The sequence below is a fragment of the Anopheles coluzzii genome, chromosome 3, assembly GCF_943734685.1.
Source record: "Anopheles coluzzii chromosome 3, AcolN3, whole genome shotgun sequence".
Classification (NCBI taxonomy): Eukaryota; Metazoa; Arthropoda; class Insecta; order Diptera; family Culicidae; genus Anopheles; species Anopheles coluzzii.
The window spans coordinates 61,844,216-61,869,070 of NC_064671.1; the positions used below are offsets into that span (position 1 = coordinate 61,844,216).

At 41.5% G+C, this 24,855-nt stretch overlaps 1 protein-coding gene across 1 annotated transcript in view; it reads right to left on the reverse strand.

Moving 5' to 3' along the window:
* Positions 1 to 3,213: 3,213 nt before the first annotated feature.
* The window catches only part of LOC120956781 (sodium-dependent serotonin transporter), a 45,078-nt gene continuing 23,436 nt past the window's right edge, over positions 3,214 to 24,855 (reverse strand). The window contains exons 3-9 of the mRNA XM_040378506.2: positions 20,987 to 21,951; positions 10,736 to 11,189; positions 10,260 to 10,533; positions 9,720 to 10,193; positions 6,647 to 6,847; positions 6,418 to 6,585; positions 3,214 to 5,026 (exon numbers count right to left, since the gene is read on the reverse strand). Coding sequence (XP_040234440.1) covers positions 4,946 to 5,026; positions 6,418 to 6,585; positions 6,647 to 6,847; positions 9,720 to 10,193; positions 10,260 to 10,533; positions 10,736 to 11,189; positions 20,987 to 21,536 — 2,202 coding nt within the window. The 5' untranslated portion in view covers positions 21,537 to 21,951 and the 3' untranslated portion in view covers positions 3,214 to 4,945. The remainder of the gene's footprint in view (positions 5,027 to 6,417; positions 6,586 to 6,646; positions 6,848 to 9,719; positions 10,194 to 10,259; positions 10,534 to 10,735; positions 11,190 to 20,986; positions 21,952 to 24,855) is intronic.

A 24,855-nucleotide genomic window follows, 5' to 3' on the forward strand; every position in this document is an offset into this window, starting at 1 on the left:
CAAGTGCCATCAAACGTTCCACCTACATGGACGACTATTTTGACAGCTGCGATACAAGGGAGGAAGCGATAGAACGCATAACGCAAGTCAGGTATATCCACTCCCAAGCGGGGTTTAACATGAGGAATTGGGTATGCAACGATTCTTCTGTGCTTAAGGCTACAGAAGAAAACAATATAAATGTAAAACCCGTCGTCATAAACCTAAGCGACACCGGCAGTAACACCAGAGTGCTGGGAATGGTTTGGGACCCTATTGCCGACGTATTTCGATTCTCCTCTTCATGGCATAAAGAATTAGTACCCTACGTAATGGAAGGAAAACGACCTACAAACTCTAAGAACTGCCCTTAGAGTCATTATGAGCCTTTTCGACCCTCTGGGACTGCTAGCCCCAATCCTCATTCACGGTCGCATGATAATGCAAGATTTGTGGCGCGTCGGTATAGACTGGGATGCAGAAATGAATGAGCCAGAGTTTCTCAAGTGGCAGAAATGGGTGGGTCTACTACCGGCAGTTGAACGACTGGAAATACCCAGATGTTAGCTTGGCGATATGTGTTCGAAATTGAGTACATTACAGCTACATGTTTTCACAGACGCAAGTGAAATTGGGTATGGATGCGTCGCGTACTTGCGGGCCGAAGAACAAGGCCGCATACATTGTTCCCTAATCATGGCACGTAGCAAAGTAGCTCCCGTAAAATATCAATCTGTACCCAGAATGGAACTACAAGCAGCACTTTTGGGAGCGAGGTTAATGCGAACTATTGTGGACAGCCATACGCTTCCGATCAACGAGAAGTATATCCACACAGACTCAGAGGTAGTACTGGCATGGGTTAGATCTCCCTCTAGAGATTTCAAACAATTTGTCGCTTGTAGGATCGGCGAGATTCTTTCGGCGACATGTTCCTACGAAAGACAATTCGGCCGATTGTTTAACGAAATGGGGAAAAGAAACTCAGCTAGAGTCAAATAGCCGCTGGTTCAATGGACCAGCATTCCTCTACCTTCCACCATCGAAATGGCCAATGCAAAAAAAGGTAGAAGAGACCCTAGAAGAGCGAAGAACTGCCCACCTATTAACGCATCATCAAATTGGCGAACAACCCTTCATAAAGGTAGAACGTATTTCTAAGTGGAAAGTACTACTACGAACTGTGGCAATGCTTTTTCGATTTGTAGCTAATTGTCGACGCAAGGCAAACAATCTACCACTTGAGACCATACCAGCAACACAAAGACAAGCACAGCATATAAAGCGAAATGTGCTATCACACCAAGTCCCAGTTAAAGCTGAAGAATATAGTAAGGCAGAACAAGTGTTGTGGCGCATGGTCCAGCAAGAATGCTACCCAAATGAAGTAAACCTTCTGAATGGAGATAAAAAGGAGCAAACCCTACCAACTAAAAGCATCCTTCACTCATTAACGCCCATGGCAGACGAATATGGTGTGATACGCGTCGATGGTCGTACAGCAAACGCAGAATATACTGCATTCGACACGCGTTTTCCTATCATCTTACCAAAGCAACACCGCGTAACCTGCTTGTTGATAGAATATTACCACCATAGACTGGGACATGGAAACCGAGAAACGGTTGTAAACGAGGTCCGTCAGCGTTTTCATATACCAAATTTGCGGGCACTAGTTGATAGAGTAGCAAAAGACTGCCAACGCTGCAAAATAGCAAAAAGTAAGCCATACACTCCTAGAATGTCTCCCCTACCCGTGGAACGACTCACCGCATGGGTACATCCTTTTAGCTACGTCGGGGTCGACTTTCTAGGACCGGTCGACGTCACGAACGGTAGGCGTAACGAAAAGCGATATGTGGCAGTGTTTACCTGCCTCGTTACACGAGCCGTGCACCTTGAGATGGTGTACAGCCTCTCAACCGACGCCTGCATCATGGCCATACGGCGATTTGTTGCACGTCGAGGTACACCTATAGAGATTTTCTCTGATAATGGCACCAATTTTGTGGGAGCGAGCAACGTCCTAAAACAAGAAATATCGTCAACAATTTATAAATGTGCCGATACGTTTACCAATTCCTGCACAAGTTGGTCCTTCAATCCGCCGTCTGCACCACACATGGGAGGTGTCTGGGAGCGCATGGTGCGAAGCGTGAAAGCAGCTATGCGCACTCTAAACGATGGTCAACGGTTGAATGATGAGATATTGTTGAGCGTGTTAGCTGACTCGGAGAATTTGATCAATTCCAGGCCGTTGACATATACGTCGCTTTCGTCAGATGTAGAATCCATCACACCAAACCACTTTCTACTCGGAAGTTCAGCAGGCGCTCAGACACATATGCGCTTCTGTCCGAGTATAACACAAGCACTTAGACACAGCTACAAGAGGTCACAGCAGTTGTCCTACCACTTATGGGATCGTTGGGTAAAAGAATACTTCCCATCGCTAAACAAACGGCCAAAGTGGCACGACGACCAGGTTCAACTAAAGGAAGGCGATTTGGTGTTTGTAATTGAGGGAGATCGAAAAGAATGGACTAGGGCAGTAGTCGAAGAAGTCCATGCAGGACGAGACGGGCGGGTAAGACAAGCGATTGTTCGTACAGCAACCGGAAAACAACTGAAGCGACCCACGGTAAAGTTAGCTGTATTAGATGTGGAAATTAAGGAATCCGAAAAGGAGAGAGATATTGCACAGCTAAAGTAGAAGATAGTTTACGGATCGCGAGAGCACATGGAAAAGTGAACACGGTATGACAGCAAGCTTGACGGGTAACCAGTTCACGGGGTGGGGTGTTGCTGCGAATCGTAAACAAATAGAGAACTGTCACCGCGGCTGACAGCAAAACATTCAGCATTTGCGATCGCGAGAGATTCTACACTCTCACGTACAGAGGGCACTGTAACGGGTTCGGATACAGGGAAGGCGAATGACCTCAGGATCGAGAATCGGGTTCCTCGCCATCGCGATTGCTTCAGTAGCATCACGACAGCGAGCGAATATAGTTGAAAAACTTTTTAAAGGTTTACAAAAACCGCGATTCAAATAAAGTTTCCACCCAAAGCGAAACTCAGCGTTTTAAGTATTTTTGATTCCTACGAAGAAGTGAATACTATATCGCCACGCGATTAGTTCGGGAGCTAACAGGGGATATAGAATATAAAGAAGAATGATCTCGTTACATTTTTCGGACATTTTTCTTTAACTAATTCTAATTACTCCAGTCATTTAACTTATGAAAGCAAACCAAACTTCAAAGAACTTTATTGTCCGTGTTACTGTTTTCTTTTGTGTTCCAACGAACGAGATTCGTATAACACCTTGTTAACAAAATAAACTCTGAATAAATATCGCTCGTCTTACCATCAATCGGGATGTGCCCTTTAGTTTAGCAGAGTCTGATCTTTCCACGTTTCACAAAAACCGAACAGCAAATGGCTGTATTGCTGTTCGTTTTCTACTGTCCTACCCTTTAACATTCATCGAGCACTAGTGTAATTATTGTTTACTTTTCCTTGTCCTGTCTTTATAAAACCAATAACTGCGCAGATGTAGAGTAAGGCAATAAACAAGTGTAAAATGTAGTCATTTTTTCTCAACTTAGTCTGTACTGTCAAACATATTCGATGATCGTCATCGATGATCTTCATAACATCAGGTTCGTATTGTGAGATGCGTTGTACAGGATTTGTACAGGATCTGTGGTCGTTGCTCATGACAGGCTTTTTTCTACGCCGATGTACTGTTCGGTGTACCAGCTATTGTTCATACCATACTTATTGCTACGATTAGTTTCCATAAAAATAATCCTACCTTGCAACACCCAACAGATCTTACGCTGCACACATTTTATATTAGCTAACATTCCAAGTATGTATATAAATCGTAGTATATGGAGATATAAATATCGGTTTAAATATGTTCTTCCAATTAGTCTACTATAAGTTGTATCGTTCGCTAGAAATATGTAAAACTTTATAAAAGCGTCTAACAACAAGCATTATGTCCGGTAGCCGTACACGATTCGCCTTGTATGAGCTCTTGTCAGAGGTCGTTAGTGAGACATTAGGTTCTAGATTGGAAAACAATCGATACTATTCAACGATAACCCTATAGCAATAGTCTCATCTGTCCCACGTTTCTACTTGGAAAGGGAAACTTGATCTACTTTCGACATCGACATCTGTGTCTAGCACAACAGGTATGTGGCGGGAGCGTTAATCAACCTACTCGTTCTCTTAAGTTGAAAAATAAATCTCTAATAACAAGCTCAATCATTTTGTCTACCATTCAAAAATACAATTCCTTCTAGTTTTGCTATCTATCTGTCGAATGGATGGATGTAGATCTATTACAGGATATCCTGTAGCATTAATAAGCGGACAAACGAACCGTGTACCGTACGTCCGCAGATGGCTGTAGCTACAGACGACGGCCACCCTCGTCCATTGTCCACCAGAAGATTTACACCAACCATTCGGTGGCCAACGGAAATGTGAGCTTTCCCCGGATCGTGTTCGTCGCGGAATAGCACGGAATGGCCTGGGATAACTTCAGCCCGAACGGATAACAACCGGTCGGAGTTGTGCGCGTATCCTCCACAAGTAAAACACAAGTGGGACCGGTTCCAGCACCACATCCGTGAAAACTATCATACTGACCACACCCACCATTGGCGACACAGGCGTACTGGCCTTGCCTACCAAGCGTACATCTATTGGTACCGCAGCTGTTGCCGCTGCCACTGCTGTTGCTACTACAGTTGCTGATGCTTCTCCTACAGCCTCTACTACGCTCGCGGCTACAACGGTGAGCACTATTATGACTACTACTACTACGACAACGACGATCATGATTAGCGACGGTAATGGTGACGTTTGGGGAACAGCAGGAGTTCGTTGGTGAATCGAGGCGCACGAAGATGCCACGCCGCATGCAGCTTTCTTCCGCGCAATCATGTCAGACGGCGGTGCCCGTGTACAGCTGGCCGGGAATAGCCGTCGGTATTAACGGTTCCGGTTTGAACGTGCGTCTCAAGCGCTAATAGGACAGAGGAAAAGAGGTAATGTTAAAATGCATAATTTAATAAATGAGACACATTGCTATCGATTGCAATTATATTATTGATAATAAGGTAACATTTTTTTATACAGATAAAAGTTTACATTCACTATCTTTGATAATGTTGGTATGACTGCACTATTTCAAAAATGAATACGAATCAGCTTGTAGCAAATGATAAAGTCATCAAATGGCCCCGTAAGAACAGCATCCTCGAGGCGTAGGACAAACAAGTTATGAATAAACCAATCAATTATTATGGCCAAGCCCATAAATGTGGCTATCTCAGCTTAGTCCATGTGGTTAGGACAGCATTAAAAATATTCCTTCACTCTTAGGTTTATTCCACAATCAAACATTTATGAGATCTAAAATGTATGATTTTCTGTCTAATCCAAACTAACTAAATATGAAAAAACTTCATTAAATTATGATCCAGCTTGATAAAACGCCGACCATAGCCGGCATCGCGAATAAATGAACTCTTTTTAACAGTCGTTTAAAGTTCATTTTGGTTTAACCGAGTTCATTTGTTGTTCATTCCTGTTAAAATAAACGACCGTCAAAACAGTTAACGACTGCTCGATATCGCATATAGGCAAACACGGGGAAAAAATTCGAGCAGTATAATTAAACGACTGTTAATTTGTATCGCATACGCTCTTGACAGTCGTTTGTTAAACGACGGCTAGGACCAGTCGTTAAAATTAACAAATGAACTCAATGCGTTCGCGATGCCAAATTCTAGCAATTTTTAACGACTCTGGTTAATTTTTAACGACTGTTAATTTTAAACCAATTCTTTCGCGATACCAGCTCATATCTATATGAACAGTCGTTTTTCACGATTTCCGGAAAATCAGGATGAGATGAAGACAAACTCAGTGAATGTATAAATTGTGAAAAATATTATGTCATATTTTAGAGTATATTTTCAAAAGTTTGAAAAGGTTTGAAAATACAAACCAAAGTATGTAAACATATTTTCAAAAGCTCATTTTAATTTTCCATGAGAACCTTGTAAATTTAATAAATAAAGGTCCAAAACTGATCTGATCAAATGCTAACAAAAGCGACACAAAAACGATTTGTTAGCAGAATCCAAATGTTTGCTATTGTTCCATGCATAGTTAAAGAATAATCGAAAGAAGGTAATCGAAACCTCTTTCTTTCCTTCCACCACCCACTTCATCTTCGATGAATCAAGCGTTGTCAATTCTATCTTTTATTGATCAAAAGAATCCTTCAAAATTCAATAATTTAAGGGCCTTGTTTTACTGTTGTTTTAAGCCTTGTTTTACTGTTTTAAGATAAATTATAGAAAAGCCAGCAAAAAAAATAGAACAAGTAATATTTAAGTATATACTTACATCATTACAGTTGCCAGAGCTTATCAAAAATTTGTAAACCATATACGTCGGAATGCACAGAACCGATGACAGTGTCAGTGCCCAACCGGCAGCCACACTCCACTCAGGATACTCGTATTCCTCACCAAGCATTTCCTCATACCCGAGCAGAGAAAATATCAAAATGCACTGAAAGAAACATGATTTTTGGTAAGATATCGAAACTCTCCACACATACGATGATACTTACGAACAAAAACGTCGGACTGATGTACTTCCAGCAGATGCGCCAAAACAGTGACGGTTTCTTGCCCAGCATTTGTTCGATGTCGGCGGAGAAGTTTTCCACACCGTAGAACCAAAACACGCCGGCCGCTTCGACGAATACCACGAACAGTATCGCCAGACCGGGCCCGTACACGTTCAGGAAGTTTACCAAGTACACACCACCCTGCAATCGAAAAATGTGAAACGTTTAGAAATAAGAGCACGGACACAATGAGATAAGACACGCAGGTTGAATGTAGATTTCACGTTGGTTTCAGAACAATTGAAGCGTTCAAAATCTCATAAATTGTGTTCGATTAATTCAACAAAAGTCACTGACCAAACACACACACACACCCACACACACACACACTCGCGTTTAGTGAATGAGTGGATTAAATGTAGCTGACCAAGCAATGCATACACGAGAAAGATACATATCCAGTGCAATGACACGGAAAAGGATGATCCTTTCGCACGCCTTGCCCACTACCACTACGGCACACCTACAAAAGGTACGCACAGAGGGTGTGAGGATGGACATGTTATTGCGAGATAAATCGTTCCCATCCAACATCAACCCGCCAACCACCAATTCATTCTACTCGTCCGCAAGCCGTAAGATTAAACACGGAGCTTTAAACGGTTCTCCATTAGCTCATGAATAAAAACATGACCACCACCTCCCTCCTAATGTCTAGTGGAATGCTCAAACCCTCACCATGGCGCCGTAGGCACGTATCGTAAGTGATTGAATTAACTCCGGAACATTATTTATCACTTGCCAGCCACCGCGTACACAGTCACAGGACTCCAGGCCGACGGAAAGGGAAAAAGGTTTACTTATCAATTCAAATGCCGTGAGAATGTCGGCCCCATTTCGACGGAGTGTTTTCAATGGTCAGCATGGGCACTTCTTTTATCATCTGTTGCGATTGTGGATCCTTGTTCTATGGAAAGTGTACTTAAAATGGTGCAGGAACAGACAGCAGCAGTAGATAAAATGGGCTTCGCTATTTTTCACTGTTTTTTCCATTGCTCCTTCAGTTGGTCATTATCTTCCCGACAATCGACGGAGAAGTGGTATAAAACTTCCATCAATGCCACAGCTCATCAACCTAAACTACGGCAGCATCGTTCACTTTACGCCGTTCTAGTAGGAGGCTTTCTTTGCTTTGTCTGTGCTTTGCAATTGTATCCCGAGGATGAAATAGTTCTTTTTTTTACTATACCAATGTTTCAAGAAACGATTGAATGACGCCTGTTCATTGCGTTTCTCTGGAACTTGTTATTCCTAACTTAACGGGCAACCAATCAACGTTTTATGTTTACCACAAAGGCCGATTGCGTGTCCGTTCTTGGTAGCTATATTTATTTCCTTGTCGTACTTTAACATCAAACAGAAATGTGCGTGCTATTGTTCCATAGCCCAGTTCTATTGTTTGTACATGCATTTCATGGCCTCTTAAGCGTCCCATGATCATGTATTGAAGAATACTAAGGTTCTGTAGCGGATATGGATATTACACCAGTTATTGAATTATCTAAACGTCTAGCTTTTAGTGGCGTCGAATAGCAAGAGAGACTTAAATGCTAGAAATGGTCGAACCTCTGCGTACATCGCCTCTTGTTTTGCTAAACAACCGTAGTTGACCTAAAACTGCTATAGAATTCGAGTTCTTAGACTTGAACTGGCGCGTCGTCATATTTCTTTGCATATTTCATATTCTCTTAGGTGGTTTTGGCAAGCGGCGAAGGACCTTTGCTACCGCCGATTTCATAGATAGTTTTAAACAATTGGAATCTGCGTTATTGTTGAAAATATCCAATAAACAATAGACAGTTTGTGTTATAGTAAAAAGAAGGAAAATCTTATACTAATATCACAGAGCCGGTTTCGTAGTACAGTCGTCAACTCGTACGATTTAACAAAATGCCCGTCATGGGTTCAATCCCCAAATAGACATCCATCTATGGTCGGCTGACTATCCTGCTATGGGGGGAATCAATTAGTCACTGAAAGCCAAGCCCACAAGTGGGTAGAGGCAGGCCTTGACCGACATCGATTGTTGAGCCAAAGAAGGAGAAGAAGAATATCACAGAACAAGGTATGAGGTATAAATCATATATCTGTTTATCTAAAAAAATCTATGTTTTTTTACTAAACAGATAAGTAGTTCATTTTCAAAAATGCCAAATCATTCATACTTTTGGGAACAAAAGTTAGAGCTTAACCAAGGAACTCATATGAACATTCAAGTAAATTATATAAAAAATGTTTTTATATTCTCTTCACTCCCGGAAAGCCCTCTGGAGGCTATGAAATCTTAATCTCAAAATTGAGTAGTTTTTCTATCGGTTGTTTCATGAAAATGGATGTAATGTGCAGGACTTGTGCATCTACCTTTTACAAAACTTTTCTTGTCCGAATTAAGTAAAAAACATGGAAAAATAACATATGTCCCTCGGCCTTAAGATCATTGCGTACTTAGTTTAATGATAAACATTGCGGCAATGTTAATTAACTCCAGACAACAGAAAAATTGGACAAATTTACCAAAAACGCTCAATTGTGTTCATAGCAAACAAATATTAAGGCCGGGGGACACTGTCCGTATTCGCTAGTGTAATTTCGATTTTCATTAGCGCATTTGGCGGTGCCTGGTGGAAGTTTTTTTGGTCGTCGGGAGAATGGTTCAACCGGATCTCAAAATTAATTAGTTATTTCACCGTTTTTTCGTGCGAAACGACTGAAATACTTGCACAACATATTTATCTATCAATTACAAGGCTTTTCCAGTCCAATTAAAGTAAAAAAAAAAACATGGAAAAATAACGTATTTTCTAGAGCGGCTCCAAATTGTTTGGCAAAATGCTTCGGTCAGCCGCCGCCAGATGCTCTAGTGAAAATCGAAATTATACTAGCGAGTACGGACAGTGTCCCCCGGCCTTTATGCTCAAAATTTCGAGTTTTATAGCTGCTTCTATTTGATAGAAGTATCACAGTCACAGTGTTTCTGTAATGTAGTAATTAAAAATAAAACCATCATACTCACGTATGTCATTGTGGGTAGTGCACAGATGTAAATAAGTCCTAGTAGTATCAACACAAACAACTCCCGGCGACGACCGATGGTGCGGGGATACTCATCGCACAGTGCCGTTATCATCGCTTCCAGCCCGCCGAACGTTGAGTCTAGCCCAAGCGTGATCAGCATCAAGAAGAAGATGATCGACCAAAAGACGGACCCCTTCATCATGGCGATCGCTTCCGGATAGACGATAAACACCAAACCCGGTCCCTCGAGACCGACCTCCTCGATCGATTTGTTCTGCACCTGGGCCATATAGCCGAGCACGGAAAATATGACGAACCCGGCCAGAAAGCTTGTGAGACAGTTGATGCTGCTCGTGAGCAGCGCATCTCGGTAGCAGTTGTTGTTGAACTTGTTGTAGCTCGAAAGCGCCAGCAGCGTACCGAATCCGGGCCCAAGCGAGAAGAAGATCTGTGACGCTGCATCGATCCATACCTGTTGAATGAGCGTGCGTTAGGAGGAGAAATAAACTCTGCAGGACAGTACTCCATGCACACTTACCCGTGAGTTGTTTAGCTTGTCCCACTGTGGCGTTAGATAGTAGCGTATCCCTTCGGCAGCACCGGGCAGTGTTACACCGCGGGCCAGCAGTATGAGCAGCACCACGTACGGTGCCAGTGCCGTCACCCATACGACCTTCCCGGCACTGCGGACACCTTTCCACAGCGAGAAGTACACCAGCACAAACACGCCGAAGACACACAGGGCGAGCGAAGGTTTGACCGGTCCCATAAAGTCCAGCCCGTTCGATTTGTACTGCTCCAAAACTTGCCGCCTAGATAAAGGATATTGTAAAAAATGAACACTCGTGTTAGATGAAACAATAAGTCACCTCATCAATCTCAGTGGTATGGATTTCATTGCTTAGCCTCACTTTACGATTCGTACTTTAGAACCATTGTACAGCCGCACATCTAGTTTATAGTCCACTTCCAATCATCCATTTCTCCATTCCCGTTCGGTTCGAATGTACTTACTCGAAAAATTCCCTAGCTGGGCTGGAGAGAGCGGGAGCGCTGGCACCTCCGACCACTCCAGCGACCGTCGCCATCGTGCTGGTGGTCAGATTGGATAGCATCGTTGGCAGCGTGCTGGACAGCAGGTGGTGCTCGTACTGGTAGTAGTGCGAATGGGTGGTGCCCATTGTCGAGTTACCCAGTGCGGACGCAACCAGTGTCACACCGGCCGACGCTGCACCCGTACTCATCGATGACATGGCCGTTGTCGTTGCAGTCGCCACGGTGGAGGTGACCGTCTCGTTTACCCTCCCCGTGACCGGTGAACAGTTCTCCGTGTTCCACGGATTGCCACATTTGGTCCAGGGCAGCTCGGAGCTGAACGATGCGAACAGATAGTAAACGGCCCACCCGATGATGGTGTTGTAGTACATGCCCATGTAGATATCGATCAGGCAGATGGCGTACCCGACACCTGTGCGGCGAAGAAAGGGAAGAGAAGAGGCAACAAAAACCATGGTTAAGAGATGCATGTGAGATGCGGCTGTGAAGGGAGACGAAAAAGCATCGTAAACTTGCATTCGATCCACATTTCCCACGGCAAGGATACGGGTTTAAAATATATTACCTCAACCGATTGAGTTATTGGTCAGTGACGCATAAAATCGGATAGCGTCCTCTGCCTGGTGGTTCGCGTGATTTACGATGGTAAGCGCCCGTCCGTATTTATTGTCACCCTGTACCGGTGAGTATTGGGTCAAAATCGGGATTCCATTGGTGTCGCGTAAACGTGTTACCGTGCCATTAAAGTCGGTTACCCACAAAGTCGGGGTAAGGCCCGACAATCAGAATCGGTTTGCACCGAAACTCAATCATACGCCTCCCCGAGGGGTCATTTTTGGAAGAGAATTATTTCTCAATCAGATCGATGCACGAGGTGGGTCCGATATTTTATGTTCCAATTGTAGGGCACACTTTCAATCCAGGTTGTTACAAGCGTTAGCTGGTTATCATTACTACCGTATTACGATATAGCATCAATAAACAACAACATGATGGAGCATTAAAATTATAAAAAGGATTGTCCTTATTTTACATTACAGAATGTATGCGATGTACACCGTCTTGCTGGCAAAGATTCAAAATAATCTATAAACAGGTCAGGTAAATGTAGGTCAGATTAACATTTATGGGCCTGAGATTTTATGTTATAACTGTAAAGCACGGATTCGATTCGGGTTCATACAACCATTGGCCTGTCATCCTTAACACCGTTTTATTATAAGACAGCAATACACATCAAATTGATGAAGCATTAAAATTATAAACGGATTGTCCTTATTTTTGATTAGCGAAATGTTTCCAAAATGGTTTACGAGCAGCGATTAAAAATATTCCTAAACAAGCTATATGCACGTCAGGTAGATATGTATGTCACATTGTCATATCTAGGATAAAAATTCTCATGTGAAACCCTTTTCATCTTATCTTACCGTGCACGAACCGTGCGAATAGACACATATACTAGAAAACCGCCACTAACCCTCTCGGGCTTATTTCGTACACCGCAAAGCCAGATCCGAAACATACAAAAATTCAATTCTACGCTGCGTCCCAGAAAGTACGACCCCGGTGGTATTGTCCGGAACGAGTATTTACGAGTTTGCACAATGGATTTAATTCCCTGTCTGCCATCGCGGCCGGCAAACACTATCGGAGATGGTCTCCTTCACCTTCCCTCGAGCCTTTCACGAGCTTGCGGTTCCGCATGTGCATGTTCTCGTTCTCTCGCATAGTGTTCTTAGTCAACGGTAAACACTTGCGACTTTTCAAGTGTCGTCCGTGTGCTGCCTTTCTAGGGCAAAGTAAACCCGTTCTGTATTTCCATCCCGCATAACCACTAACTTTGCTGAGGGATCCAAGTGGGATTTACTTTTCCCTTGTGGTAGTTTTATCGGAGGTGAAGTGACTGTAGGTTCCTTGTCCGTGGCTCTCTCAAAGCAGTGGTTTGACACACAAACAGTGTGGTCCACGGGACCACTTGTTGCTTCCTGGTTCGGTTGCTTCGCACAATTGGTTCACAGTAGTTTGTGTGTGTGTGTGTGTGTGTGTGTGCGTGTGTGTGTGTGTGTGTGTGTGTGTGTGTGTGTTTGGCTACCGTACCGTCGATACTGCAACGATTCAACAAGTTACAAGCACCGGCCCTGGTTCATCTTCCCTTTTTAGTTCGATAAGACGAACCTCCATCGCAAAGGACGTAGACCTGAAAGGAGACAATGCATGGCACGACACCGCTCGAGCCGTCCGAGATTCACATCGGTCGGCCAGTCGTCCGATTCCTTCCTTCCGATGGGAAAATGTTAATGGAGCGGAATGGAAAGCTTCTGTTATTGTTTATACATTCGATGGTAATCACAAAATGGACTGACCTTCCCTTTTACACCCCTCAAACGTATCCTCTCCCTGCCGGCAGTGACACCATCATCACATCGTTTCCCTGTTTTTACGTTCACTAGTGTACGAACGACTCTACACGATGACCCACACCGCTCCACATTTATTCCGTCAATACTCAGTCACCGACAATTAATCAGAGCCGTGAAAAGACGGGGAGCGTTTTTGTTGATGGAGCTACTCGCTCCATGCTCGTTATGCCGGCTTGCTATCAAGCTGATGGGTGAATTAATTGCTCGTAACAACTCGTAAAAAACTCGTCCTACTTTAAGCTGCATGACGTAGGCAAACGTTGGTCTAGAGACGCACAAAAAACACACGGACACACCCTCGGTGGAAAGGAATGGCCCATCCACAGTGCAGGGCAGGTTAGTGTTAACGCACCCGGAAGCAAACGGAAGCCGGTGGTGTGATGCCCGAGGGGATGGTGGAAATTAATTTACAAACTCGCTAAACCCGCATGAACATTAGCCATTTCTATGCGTCCTGTAACCGGCTTGTCATCTCTGTGTATATATATATGTGTGTGTGTGTATGTGTGCCTGTGTTCAGTAAGTTCATAATTTATGAAAGTCTGATTTCAGCAAACCAACGCGAAAACCCTACCATCATCATCATCACCATCATCACCATCGTCTTCAGAGACATCCACCGGGGCATGGATCACATCGTGACCGTGCCCACTCTTTCCTTGCCATTGTAGGACATTGTTTGTGACGTTATCACTAGTACTGTGCGTTCTTCAACGACAACGACTCCTGGCACGGTCATAGGGGCATTTTAGGGACAGTGCCGGAACAAACTGTCACTTGTTGTCTCAGCCAACCCCTCCGCTAAAGACGATCGTTGTCAAATACCCTCGTTTAGCTAAGCACAATTTTCCCCCTCATCGTTAGGATTTTTCATTCACTCTAGCATCTTAAAGACGGTTAAAAATTAATTTTGATCTCTTCAAGCTTTGCTTCGACATTGAGCAGCATGACGGTGATATCTTCTCTCCGCACTAGCGTCACACGCAGTCAAAAAAAATCCGTTCAAAAGCACTCGTCATCGGACGTTGATTTTCGAGTAGCTTCTTATAACCCTGCAGAAGGACGTCTAAATTTCACACATCCGGTCGGTCCCGCAGCGTATGCAACGCATGAAAGGGTGGCAAAATTTAATCTAATTCCTGCCAACTCTCAATCTCCGCAATCAATACCATGCTCCAAGATGGCTTAGTAGCGTTTGCGTCCGAAGATGTAGGCCCTTGTGCACTGTACTACAAGGGAAGTCGGCTTGGGCGGCTCGGTTTGAGATAAATGGATGCTAAATTGTCTATTCAAAAACAATTTTAAATTATTAGCCATTTTAAGGCTGATGGCAGTGACTTCTATTAGAATGAGTCTTGGGATAGCGGATGTCTTCTAGATAGATGATGTTTCTTCGTTTTTTTTGGCAAAATTATAACAGGACAAAGTTTCTTGCTACATTTGAGCTTGTTGTTTCGTGGTTTGAGCAAGGTATCAATGTTTTCATTTAGATATATGAGTCAAGGTTAAACCACGGAACCACAGTAATTAAGCTGGAGCTCTGCCAGATCAGTTTAACTTCATAGATACTGGTTGAAAATCCTAGCTTGCAATTTTGCTGGCATGGAAAATGAAGGACAAGTTGGGTCTTTTATTAACTTAGCAACACCGGTAGTTACACAATAGTAGAAGCAACGATCTACTAGGCTAAGGTGAAAGTGTTGGAGCACATTTAAAGTGTTCCACCAGCTGATCGCTGTGGCCGTGTGACTGTTTACTTTATCATTCTGAACCTAGAATCCCGTCCCAGTGAGTTTGTCAGTTTATTCCCTTTTTTAATCGTATTCATGTCCAAAGTTCATGAACCGATCCCAATCATAGACCTGATTCGTTACAATACTACTCTTAGCCTACCAGCATAGTGTTAGTCTTACAAAGTCTTTACTTTCTTCTCACTAGTACTCAGGGATCAGAAGATTAAATTACATGCATGACAATTGTTGTTACGTATCGAGCTTCTCCCTCAGGCCATGGGAAGGATTGGCTCTCGGGAAGAGTCATAGGTTCGCAGTGGAAAAGCAACAAACAGCTGACTTTTGGACAGAGTCTTTGACACTTTTCCTACTAACATGTCCTTTCCGCTAGTTGCTTCTAATCCATTGGTTGGGAAGTCTATGCAGTCGAAAGGAGGTGTCTAACACAGAAATCCAGGCGCTCTGTCTTATTTCGGATGTTGAAGAATGATGTTTACTCCAAGAACTTCTGCGTGTGAATCTCTTCCACTTCAACTCTGTGACTCTTACCGAGGGCCAATCCTTCGCGAGGTCTGCCTGAAAAACTCGGTATGTAACAGTTATTGTAACTAAAAAGTGCAAGATTATTATTGTTCTTCGTGACATAAATTATCTATACAGTTATTCCAGATTAATAAAGGCTATCTGAATTAATTGAGTACCTATCAACATAATTAATTTAAACATTTGAGAAGAAATTTACGTGAAAAAAATAATCTCAATCTCACATACACATACTAAATACAGTCTTTCCCCAAGCTACGCAATTTTTTATTTTAACAGTTTAATAAATCTCTGTAATTTTCTCAGACAATTTTCAAAAAATAAATTGAAATATTGTTATATGTTTAAAATAGCTTAAAAACAGAAATAATCGAATCTTCTATACGATTTGTATAACATATGTAATTTAGAGCATATAAGTGCTAAATTTAATCAAAAATAACCATTTATGTCTCCGAAATGCATTATTCGCGTAACTCGGGGAAAGACTGTACTTTCAATAATTGTAATTAATACATTGTACTTATACCATGCAATTAACAACATTGTAATTTAAAAACATCGAAGAGGGTTTGAAAGAGGGCTGAATTCAGATAGACAAACATGTTTGAAGCCAGGTCAAACATTTTTAATATAAATTTGTGTACTAAGAGGTAAACTTGGTGTCTTAGTAGAAATAATATGTACCATGACAACGGGATTATCGCAAGTAAAATTTCATTTAAAAAACATTTCCGATTTTTGTGAAGTGTTGCAAATTGCAAGTGCAAATTAATTTTGATTCATTTTTAAACTAAAAAATTTGTACAGCAATGTTGAGAAAGTATTTTTATTAAATTAGCCTCTGTCTCCTATAAATACGCAATAATTATCAAGAAATGTAAACTCACACTTAACTCATTTATCGCACTTAATCATTTTACTTTCATACTTGTGTCAACTACTGCACGTAAATACACTCTCTCTCTCTCTCTCTCTCTCTCTCTCTCTCTCTCTCTCTCTCTCTCTCTCTCTCTCTCTCTCTCTCTCTCTCTCTCTCTCTGATCTCTCTGATAACAACAAAACACTGCAATAAAATGCTTTTGCCTTTGCAGTAAAAACTACTCGCAACAGGTATTATAGCCGATAAAAGTAAAAAACAAACCACTGATTTGCTGCGAAAACAATTCACATTTTGAAGCACTCCCATTAAGCTTTCCAATCCAATTCTTCTGCATAGACGCACCATCTCAATACGAACTAAGTTCCAGTGGGCAAAAAAGTAAGACCATCAGCACCAAAGGACATCGACTGCGAAGATGGGGAGCAAACAAAAAATGGAAAAAAACAACAACTTCAACCAATAATCGTTAGCACTTGTCAACTTGTTGTACGGTGTGCGTTTGCTCCCGTTGTTCCGTTTCATTCCGGTTTTCCCTTTTTTCAAATTACTTCTAGCGAATGTTTATGGACGTGTTTTATTGCCTAGCTACCTGTAACTGCTGTGACCGTGCATTTTGTTCCACCGTTTGTCGTTCGGATTTTGTGCGCCTTTTTCCCTGCGGAAGCAAAATCCACTGCTTTCAAGTGTTGGATTAAGCAAAAAATATGTGTATGTGATTACGGCAGCGTAAAGTGTACAGGGCGAGAAAAAAAAACTACTTCTTCACTATTTCAGGAAACACTTCCAGTATCTTACACTACAACTGGAAGGGAAGGGAACGATTGTGTTGATAAAGGTTCACAAGAAGATTGCTTGAATCCTTAAGCTTACTTTTGAATTGATTTTCCACATTGAAGCACACCATATATTTCACTTACTATTTCAGTATATCTTTATTATTATTTGCGGTATAATGTTGTAAGTCGTTTGGATGTAGTTTGCAAAACTTTTATTTAATTTCAAAATGTATTCTTTCTATTTATTTATATATTATTTCATGCTATCAGCAAAAATACTTTAATTCTCATTCTCAAAGACTTTTGCAAAAATATACGTAGATCTTTAAATGACTATTTTGATAACTACTGATTTTTCTTCTTCTTCTGCCTTTTTGACACAATAATCGTTGTCGGTCAAGGCCTACCTGTACCACCGGTGGGGCTTGGCTTTCAGTGATTTATTGATTACCCGTAGCAGGAAAGTCAATCCTACGTATGTGCACAGCAAATTTTATCTTCCTGGTTCAGTAAAGTTTTCTACTGAAACGGTTCAGTAGTAGAATATTTTTCTGGTTTTCAGCATAAATGTCATATTTTTACTGTTATTTTTATTAAAACAATTTACTGAATCCATTTCAGTAATACACATTTTATTGAAAATCGGTAAAATCGGTGTCAAATAGGTCGTTTCACTGAATATCAGTAAAACAAATTACTGAAAATGCAGCAATTCATTCTGTCAAATCGACCTGTCAGTCAGAACATCAAAACAAAACAACGCGATGTCCTCTTGCTCATGATGTGATTTGGTAGGCGCTTACAGACACCCCGGTAAAATTTCAGGTGAGATTGCAGCTTGCGGGATTAATTTGAAACAATTGCCAGCCGTGTTAGTATGTACAATCGTAACTACAATTCACTGTGCTTACGGCAATTTCGTGGTGTCTGTGAGCGCTTACTGAACCATTAACACTTGTTGCGACAAAATACAGTATAAAAACTGTATCAAACAACATAAAATATGGATGAATATGAACTAAGGGACTGGCAATCTCTGCGCATTAATACAACACTCAATTTAAAAGGAAAATTTCGTCACTTTTTAATCGCTACCAACTACTGAAAAATCGGTAATATGAAAAAAGGCTTTACTGTGATTTCAGTAAACAGGCTGTCATTTTGGCGAGCCCCGAACATTACTGAATGATTCAGTAAACATTCTTTTTACTGAAAGGATTACTGAATCTTCACCTAAAAAAACATCAATAAAAAAATTCTGTGTGGGCCCGGTCCATTCAGGGTTTAAACTCATGACGAGCATTTTGTTAAGTCGTGCTAGTTGACGACTATACCGGAAACCCCATTTTGAATATGAACGCAGGAATATCTAGCGCTAGGAACTACCGTTTGTGATAAAAAAATTGCCTATGAGCAATCCTGGTATGGATCAGATGCATACCATAAAATGATGCTTTTTAGGAGGCGAAAGCTAAACTCTCCTTTAGAAATGACGTTTTGCTTACCCATACAGCTTTTTCCAACTCATATGCTTTCCTTTAAATCAGAGATGATCCGCCATCACCATCATTGCGCCCTTTTTGCTCTCGCAGGGATCATCCCTCCGAATCAGCATACTTGTCCCGCGTGAAACTGATATCCAACGCGAGCTACGCTAAGCACCGTTTCAAAGCTATAAAGTGAAATCCGTCCGCATGCCCAAGGAGAAGCGAACAAGACAGAGCCATGTAAATAGAGCCCTCGAGTTGATGAGAGAGGTGCAATTGATTTGTTGATTTATTACAATATGAACGCTGGATGAAGTAAAGAGGGAAACAAGCACGAACAGGTGCAACCATTCCGAGCACACACACACAAAAAGTCTAAACGTCTTTCAAAGTGTAAAAAATGGCAGCGTTTTGGTATTTCCGAGTGGCGAAGGGGTAGGTACAAAAAAAAACCCGCTTCCCGAAGGAAACATCAAATCGAAGCGCCAAGCGATTCCCTAGACGCGCACGCGAATGTGAACAAAGCGGGGGAAATCATCTAAATGATGAGTGATTCTCATCCTCGCACGATTTCGCCCTTTTCCTCCCCGTATGGAGGATGGATTTTTTCTTGATTTTACCCTTATTTCTCGTATCCGCTTAGAGTCGCACTTCGATCGTGAATTGACGCGAAGGAGCAATTGTTACCATTACGCCGCAGGCACGTCTGTGTCTGTGCGTGCTACGAATGGTATTGAGTGTGTAAATGTTCGCCCATTTCCACTTCCTACAACAAATCAACCCAACCTGCCTGATTTGTCTACGGTGCTTGATTGCTCGCATCATATCCGATAGATACCGATCTTCTTTCGTCGCCCTCCTGTTCATGTTGGCCAGTGGGGAAAAAAGTTGCTCCCTCAAACTCTGGCCCAGCACCGTTCTGGGCAGGTCGACCGAACGATCGATCCCGTGGAACGTTGAAATGTCACGTACGGATTTTCACGAAGCAATTGTACGCTCGCTCGCTCGCTCGTTTGCCTTCCCGTTGACTGTAGCCGCGAACAGTCAAATAATTCGCATACAATTAAGAAACACATTCTAGACCACAAAAAGTGACCTCAAGTCAAGATATTTTTTGTTCCTTTTTGTTCTGCATGAAATCTTTTCGTTCTCAATCGTTTGACGGCTTTAACGAATTTCTCAGAAGGACCGTAAAAAGACGCAATGGTAAAACGGTAAAATTCAGTGTAAAACAACACCGGGTACCTTTGTAAAACTTTTTTTCATTACTCAAACTCTAGCCCTACGTTTTCTGCTTTCCCAATCCGATTGGGTTAATTAGTGAAATGGCAAACTCTCGATTTTATGCCTTTATGACAAACCTTTAGGTTTTAATTGGGTTTGCCTTTTAGAGTCTTCTTCTACCCGTAAAATCGGGCCCCGTCTTTTATAATTGATTTAAACAATTTTGAATATATATTTTAATGCTTTTTTAACACTTCATCTGACGTAAAGAAGGGGTAATTGGTCATTCCTTTATAAACACGCCGAGGAAGTGCCAAAATTGTGGTTCGTTTGCTTATTGTGTACATTATTTTGTATTGAATCTATTACTATTACTATTGTTCTGATACGGTCGCATTCATTCTTTAACCCTTTGACAGTCCCTGTGTTAAGCGTAATCTTGCTGTGTCGGGTTGGGAATTTATTGAATGTTTGACGGGAATTAGAAGAGTTTAATACTAATATAGAAAATCGGGCATGAACTATAAATTGTGTAAAAGTGAACTCCGGCAAGAATTGATAATTGTAAAAGAACTTAAAAGCATTAAAGACATCATTGAAATAAGAGCTATCAAAACATTGGTCCTTGGAGCTGGTTTTGAACCATGTACTTATAGATAAACAGTCACAATGTCACGCGACGATTGCATCGAAACGGAGAACAAATCAAATTCTCAAGTCCTTAGGAACCTTAAAACTTCGGTTTTTCTAGATTGCGATTATTTTTTTTTCAGTAGGAACGGTCCTGAAAGGCCGTATTGCTGCGTTTCAAATTATTGCTTTAGAAAAGTTCATACCACATAAGTTAATTATAACAAGCGTACGACTCTATGCATCAAAAGCAAACGATTTTTGATGATAGATTTGCTATTCCCAATTCATGAATTTAGCTCACAACCTTATTACTTGAACATGCATGAAAAGACATTTGATGATTTTACGGAAAAAAAGTTTTATAATAATTGCTTGTTATACATTGTAAATAATTTAAATTGCAATTACCATCAACATTAATATTGATACACTTTGAAAGTGGTAATTCTAACCAATATTGTTGGATTTACATTACGTTAAGCTTAATTTACATTTTCCTCCACTTACCTTTTAAAGCCGGACAGATGCGCTTCCAGATGGACAGACAGCCGCACCGATGAAACTGACCCAGGGCAAGCTCCATGTAGAACAATGGCAACCCGCCAAACAGCAGCATAATGCAGTACGGGATGAGAAACGCACCACCGCCATTCTGATAGCAGATGTACGGAAATCGCCAAACATTGCCCAAATCCACCGCAAACCCAATCACCGCCAGCAGAAACTCCGCCTTCTGGCTCCAGGTCTCCCGCCGTCGTTCACCCGTCAGGGCCACCACAAGGCTACGCTCCTTGCCACTCTGCAGAACCTGTGCCGTCTCGGTGGTGGCCGGGTGCGTTGGTTTGCTCGTGGCCGAACTTCCATTAGAGGCCGCTTCTTTCACGGCGAGGGCTGCCGTATCGGACACGGTATCGGGTGGCTCGCCGTGCCCTCCATCGGTCGACGTTCCGTTAGTGCCGGGTGCCGCCGCGGTATGCCAAGAGTCACGCTTTTTAGCTCCCCGCGAACCGGAACCACCCGAACCGGAGGAATTGGTCGTCCCCGGCTCGGTACCCATCGTTGGCGCGTTGGTCCTTTCGTGAGACTTATCTTCTCCCTTTGTACGATGTTTGATCTGTCTACCGCCCGTCTTCGGTCGCAACGATTTCCAACGAAACCTATTATTTCCCTGCAGCCGCTTCTCAAGTCTTTTCCGTTGTACTTTGAGACAAAATCAATTTGTAGGACTTCTTCAGCAAACCAAAAAAAAACCCGCTAGAACGCGCTCCTAAACGGGCCCGTAACCGTTTCCGTCTCCGATCGATTAAACCGCCGACTTATCATCTTCGCTTCCGAGAAGGAACAGGGTTGTGGTCGAGCGGTTTTGATAGGATCCTTTTCTTCGGGTCGTCTACACAGCAAGCAGCGGCAGCAAAACAAAGCCTACCTGTTTTCTTCGCTAATTATTACCTCCAACGGTGGACATTGTGTGGCTGGAAAGGGAATAGGAATGAGAACAAAAATACGATATTTTTAGAACACGAAAGTGATGACTGCAACTTGGAAAGCAACTTTTATGCAAAATATGGGCATGGGAAAAAATAATGATTTTTTTTCGACTATGTACTAAATCATTCGCGAACTTTGTGAGTCGGGTGTGGGCGGTTTTTTTGTGATTGTCGGTGTTTTTTTTTTGCATTTTACTCGCCTACCGCTATCAACCGCAAACGTTGGTTCTTTCAAAAACCAAAAGGCACAGACCATTTCTAAATGGTCAGCAAGAAAAGCAAACAGTAGAATGCGTTTCATCTAATGGGTCTGCTGAACGCAAACGGAAACATTTCCGGTAACGATAAGCTGCTGCTCGCTATCGTAAGAAAAGGTGAACGCCAATTGGTTGTGAGAGCAATAAAGGCAAGTGCAATACATTTTTTTTAACCTTAAATGACTTAAAATTACATTCGACCTGCAAATAGCTTTATGGCATCATCTTAAGACCACTTTAAGTATCCTTAAATGCAATATGATATTATAAATCAGCGCTGTCAAACTCATTTGACCACGTGGGCCAGAATGCATACTTAAAGTAATAGCGCGTGCAACAACCTAGTGGTTATAGCATTTGCTAACCTTTGACCCTAAGCAGTTGTTTTAATACTAGTATGCATACATTTTTAACTATAGTTCAGAAATTCATTACTATAGGAGATTTGTATAGTTTTGTGTCAACTAATGAGATATAGTTGGTTCGCAAAAAAATGTTGCAGCTACGAGGTAGATTACAATCTCGTTCTGATTTAGTACTGTGCTTGGTAATGGCTATAATGGTTGCTTTACCGGTTGCAGAATAGTACATTTCATTGTGTCATTTGTAGAATAAATATTTTTGAGCTTGTATCGATGATAAACAGCAAGATTTGAAACAATCAATGTTGATCTTAGGTAATACTTTACGCTCCTGAACGACCTCTTAGGATACGTGAGCTGTTAAGACCTACGTTCTCAAGATCTGCACATTCCTACAATGCGCCTATTAACCAAATGATACATAGCTTCAACAAATACCAAAGATTCTTCGACTTCAATATTAGTATAGCTCAGTTTAAAACCAATTGTCTCTCGTTTCCTTATTGATAGCGCTGTAGCTAAGTTTGTAGATGAATTAAGGATTTATTATATAAGTACGTGTCCCAGCAAATCTATGCAAGATACTAAATGAGAAATAAATAAATAAATAAATAAATACCATATCAAAAACATAAAAATGTTTGTAAAGTCTAAACTGAGTAAAGTAAATTACTCTTTTTCGTTCACTATTTCAGCTGACTTCGTTTCGTTCCGTTGAAGTATAATGTTCTAAGCTGCATCAAACCAAACGAACCTTGCATAAAGAATGTGATACTTCCACGAAAAAACATGCTAAAAAAGTGGAAAACCTTACATACAGCGCCTACCATAACTATATGGACAGTCGTTTTTCGCGATTTGATCGTGTAATCGCAAGGTAGTTTATAGTAGGTAGTTTCATAAGGGCTGGCTGGGTTAGTAATGTAGAATTTTCATGTATTAATAATTTATTTGAAATATTGGTAAGAGTATGTGAAAAGGGTATTGTGGTAGGCCCATTGCAATTGAATATGGTATTCTTCTATATTTCTTGAAGCGATTTTTATTTTGTAGCGATCTAAGAGAACATCGATGGTGAAGTAAGTAGTGAGAGGCAAAAAACAGGTTATAATTACATTCCTTAACTATGTTTATAAGAACAGCAAACATTTGAATTTGCTAAAAAATCGTTATTGAGGTTTTTTGTCGATCAGATCAGATCATTTTTGAACCGTTAGTCACTAAATTGATAAGGCTCTCATGGAAAATAAAATTAATTTTTGAGATCTTTTTACATACTATGTAAACGCATAATTATTTACGACTTTAATTTTTTTTTCTCTCGGAAATTGATCGGAACCACAAACACGCAGAAGTTCAAAGTATGTATTTGACTTAAGATGTCGCAGACTACACCAAACTTTCATGATTTTAAGAGCTTTATTTAAGTAACTTCAATTTTTACTAACAATTATTTATAAACAGTTTGAAATTATAATTAAACTAGCTGGTCCGACAAAGTGAGTTATTGAAAAAAAAACTAAAATATTCCCTTATTGCTTTGTTACTTGGGATAGTTGTATTGTGCCCGCATCCCCTCAGGATCCTATCATCGAGTGTAAACCGCCAGGCTCCTCACACCAAGTGTCAAAGTGCCGTATACAACACAACAACAATCCTGCTCTTTGTATGGGAGTTAGAAAATCATTTTTAAATTAAATTTAGTGTAACATCTGAACGATTTTTAAGTCTTAAAACCTATTCTCATACCACCATAAGGTGTGTGCAAAGTTTCGTTGAAAATGATCCAGCCGTTTCGGAGGTTGCTCGCAACAAACACCGTGACACGAGATTTATATATATATATAGATTATGTCAAGCCGGTCTCGTAGTACATGTTAGCCTCGTTATGTTAGCCGGTCTCGTAGTACAGTCGTCAACTCGTACGACTTAACAACATGCCCGTCATGGGTTCAATCCCCAAATAGACCGCGCCGCCATACGTAGGACTGACTATCCTGCTATGGGGGGAAATCAATTAGTCACTGAAAGCCAAGCCCACAAGTGGGTACAGGCAGGCCTTGACCGACATCGGTTGTTGAGCCAAAGAAGAAGAAGATTATGTCAAACCCATGCCATTAAGCGATGAGAAAATTGGAAAATGTTAAGCAAACTTTCATTTAAATTGATCTAAATTTAGTGGACCAGTTTGACTCCCCACCATGAGGCTATGTAGTGATGAACAAACTTTTCGGCCAACAGATCGAAGTTCTGTGAAAATACTCCTTGAT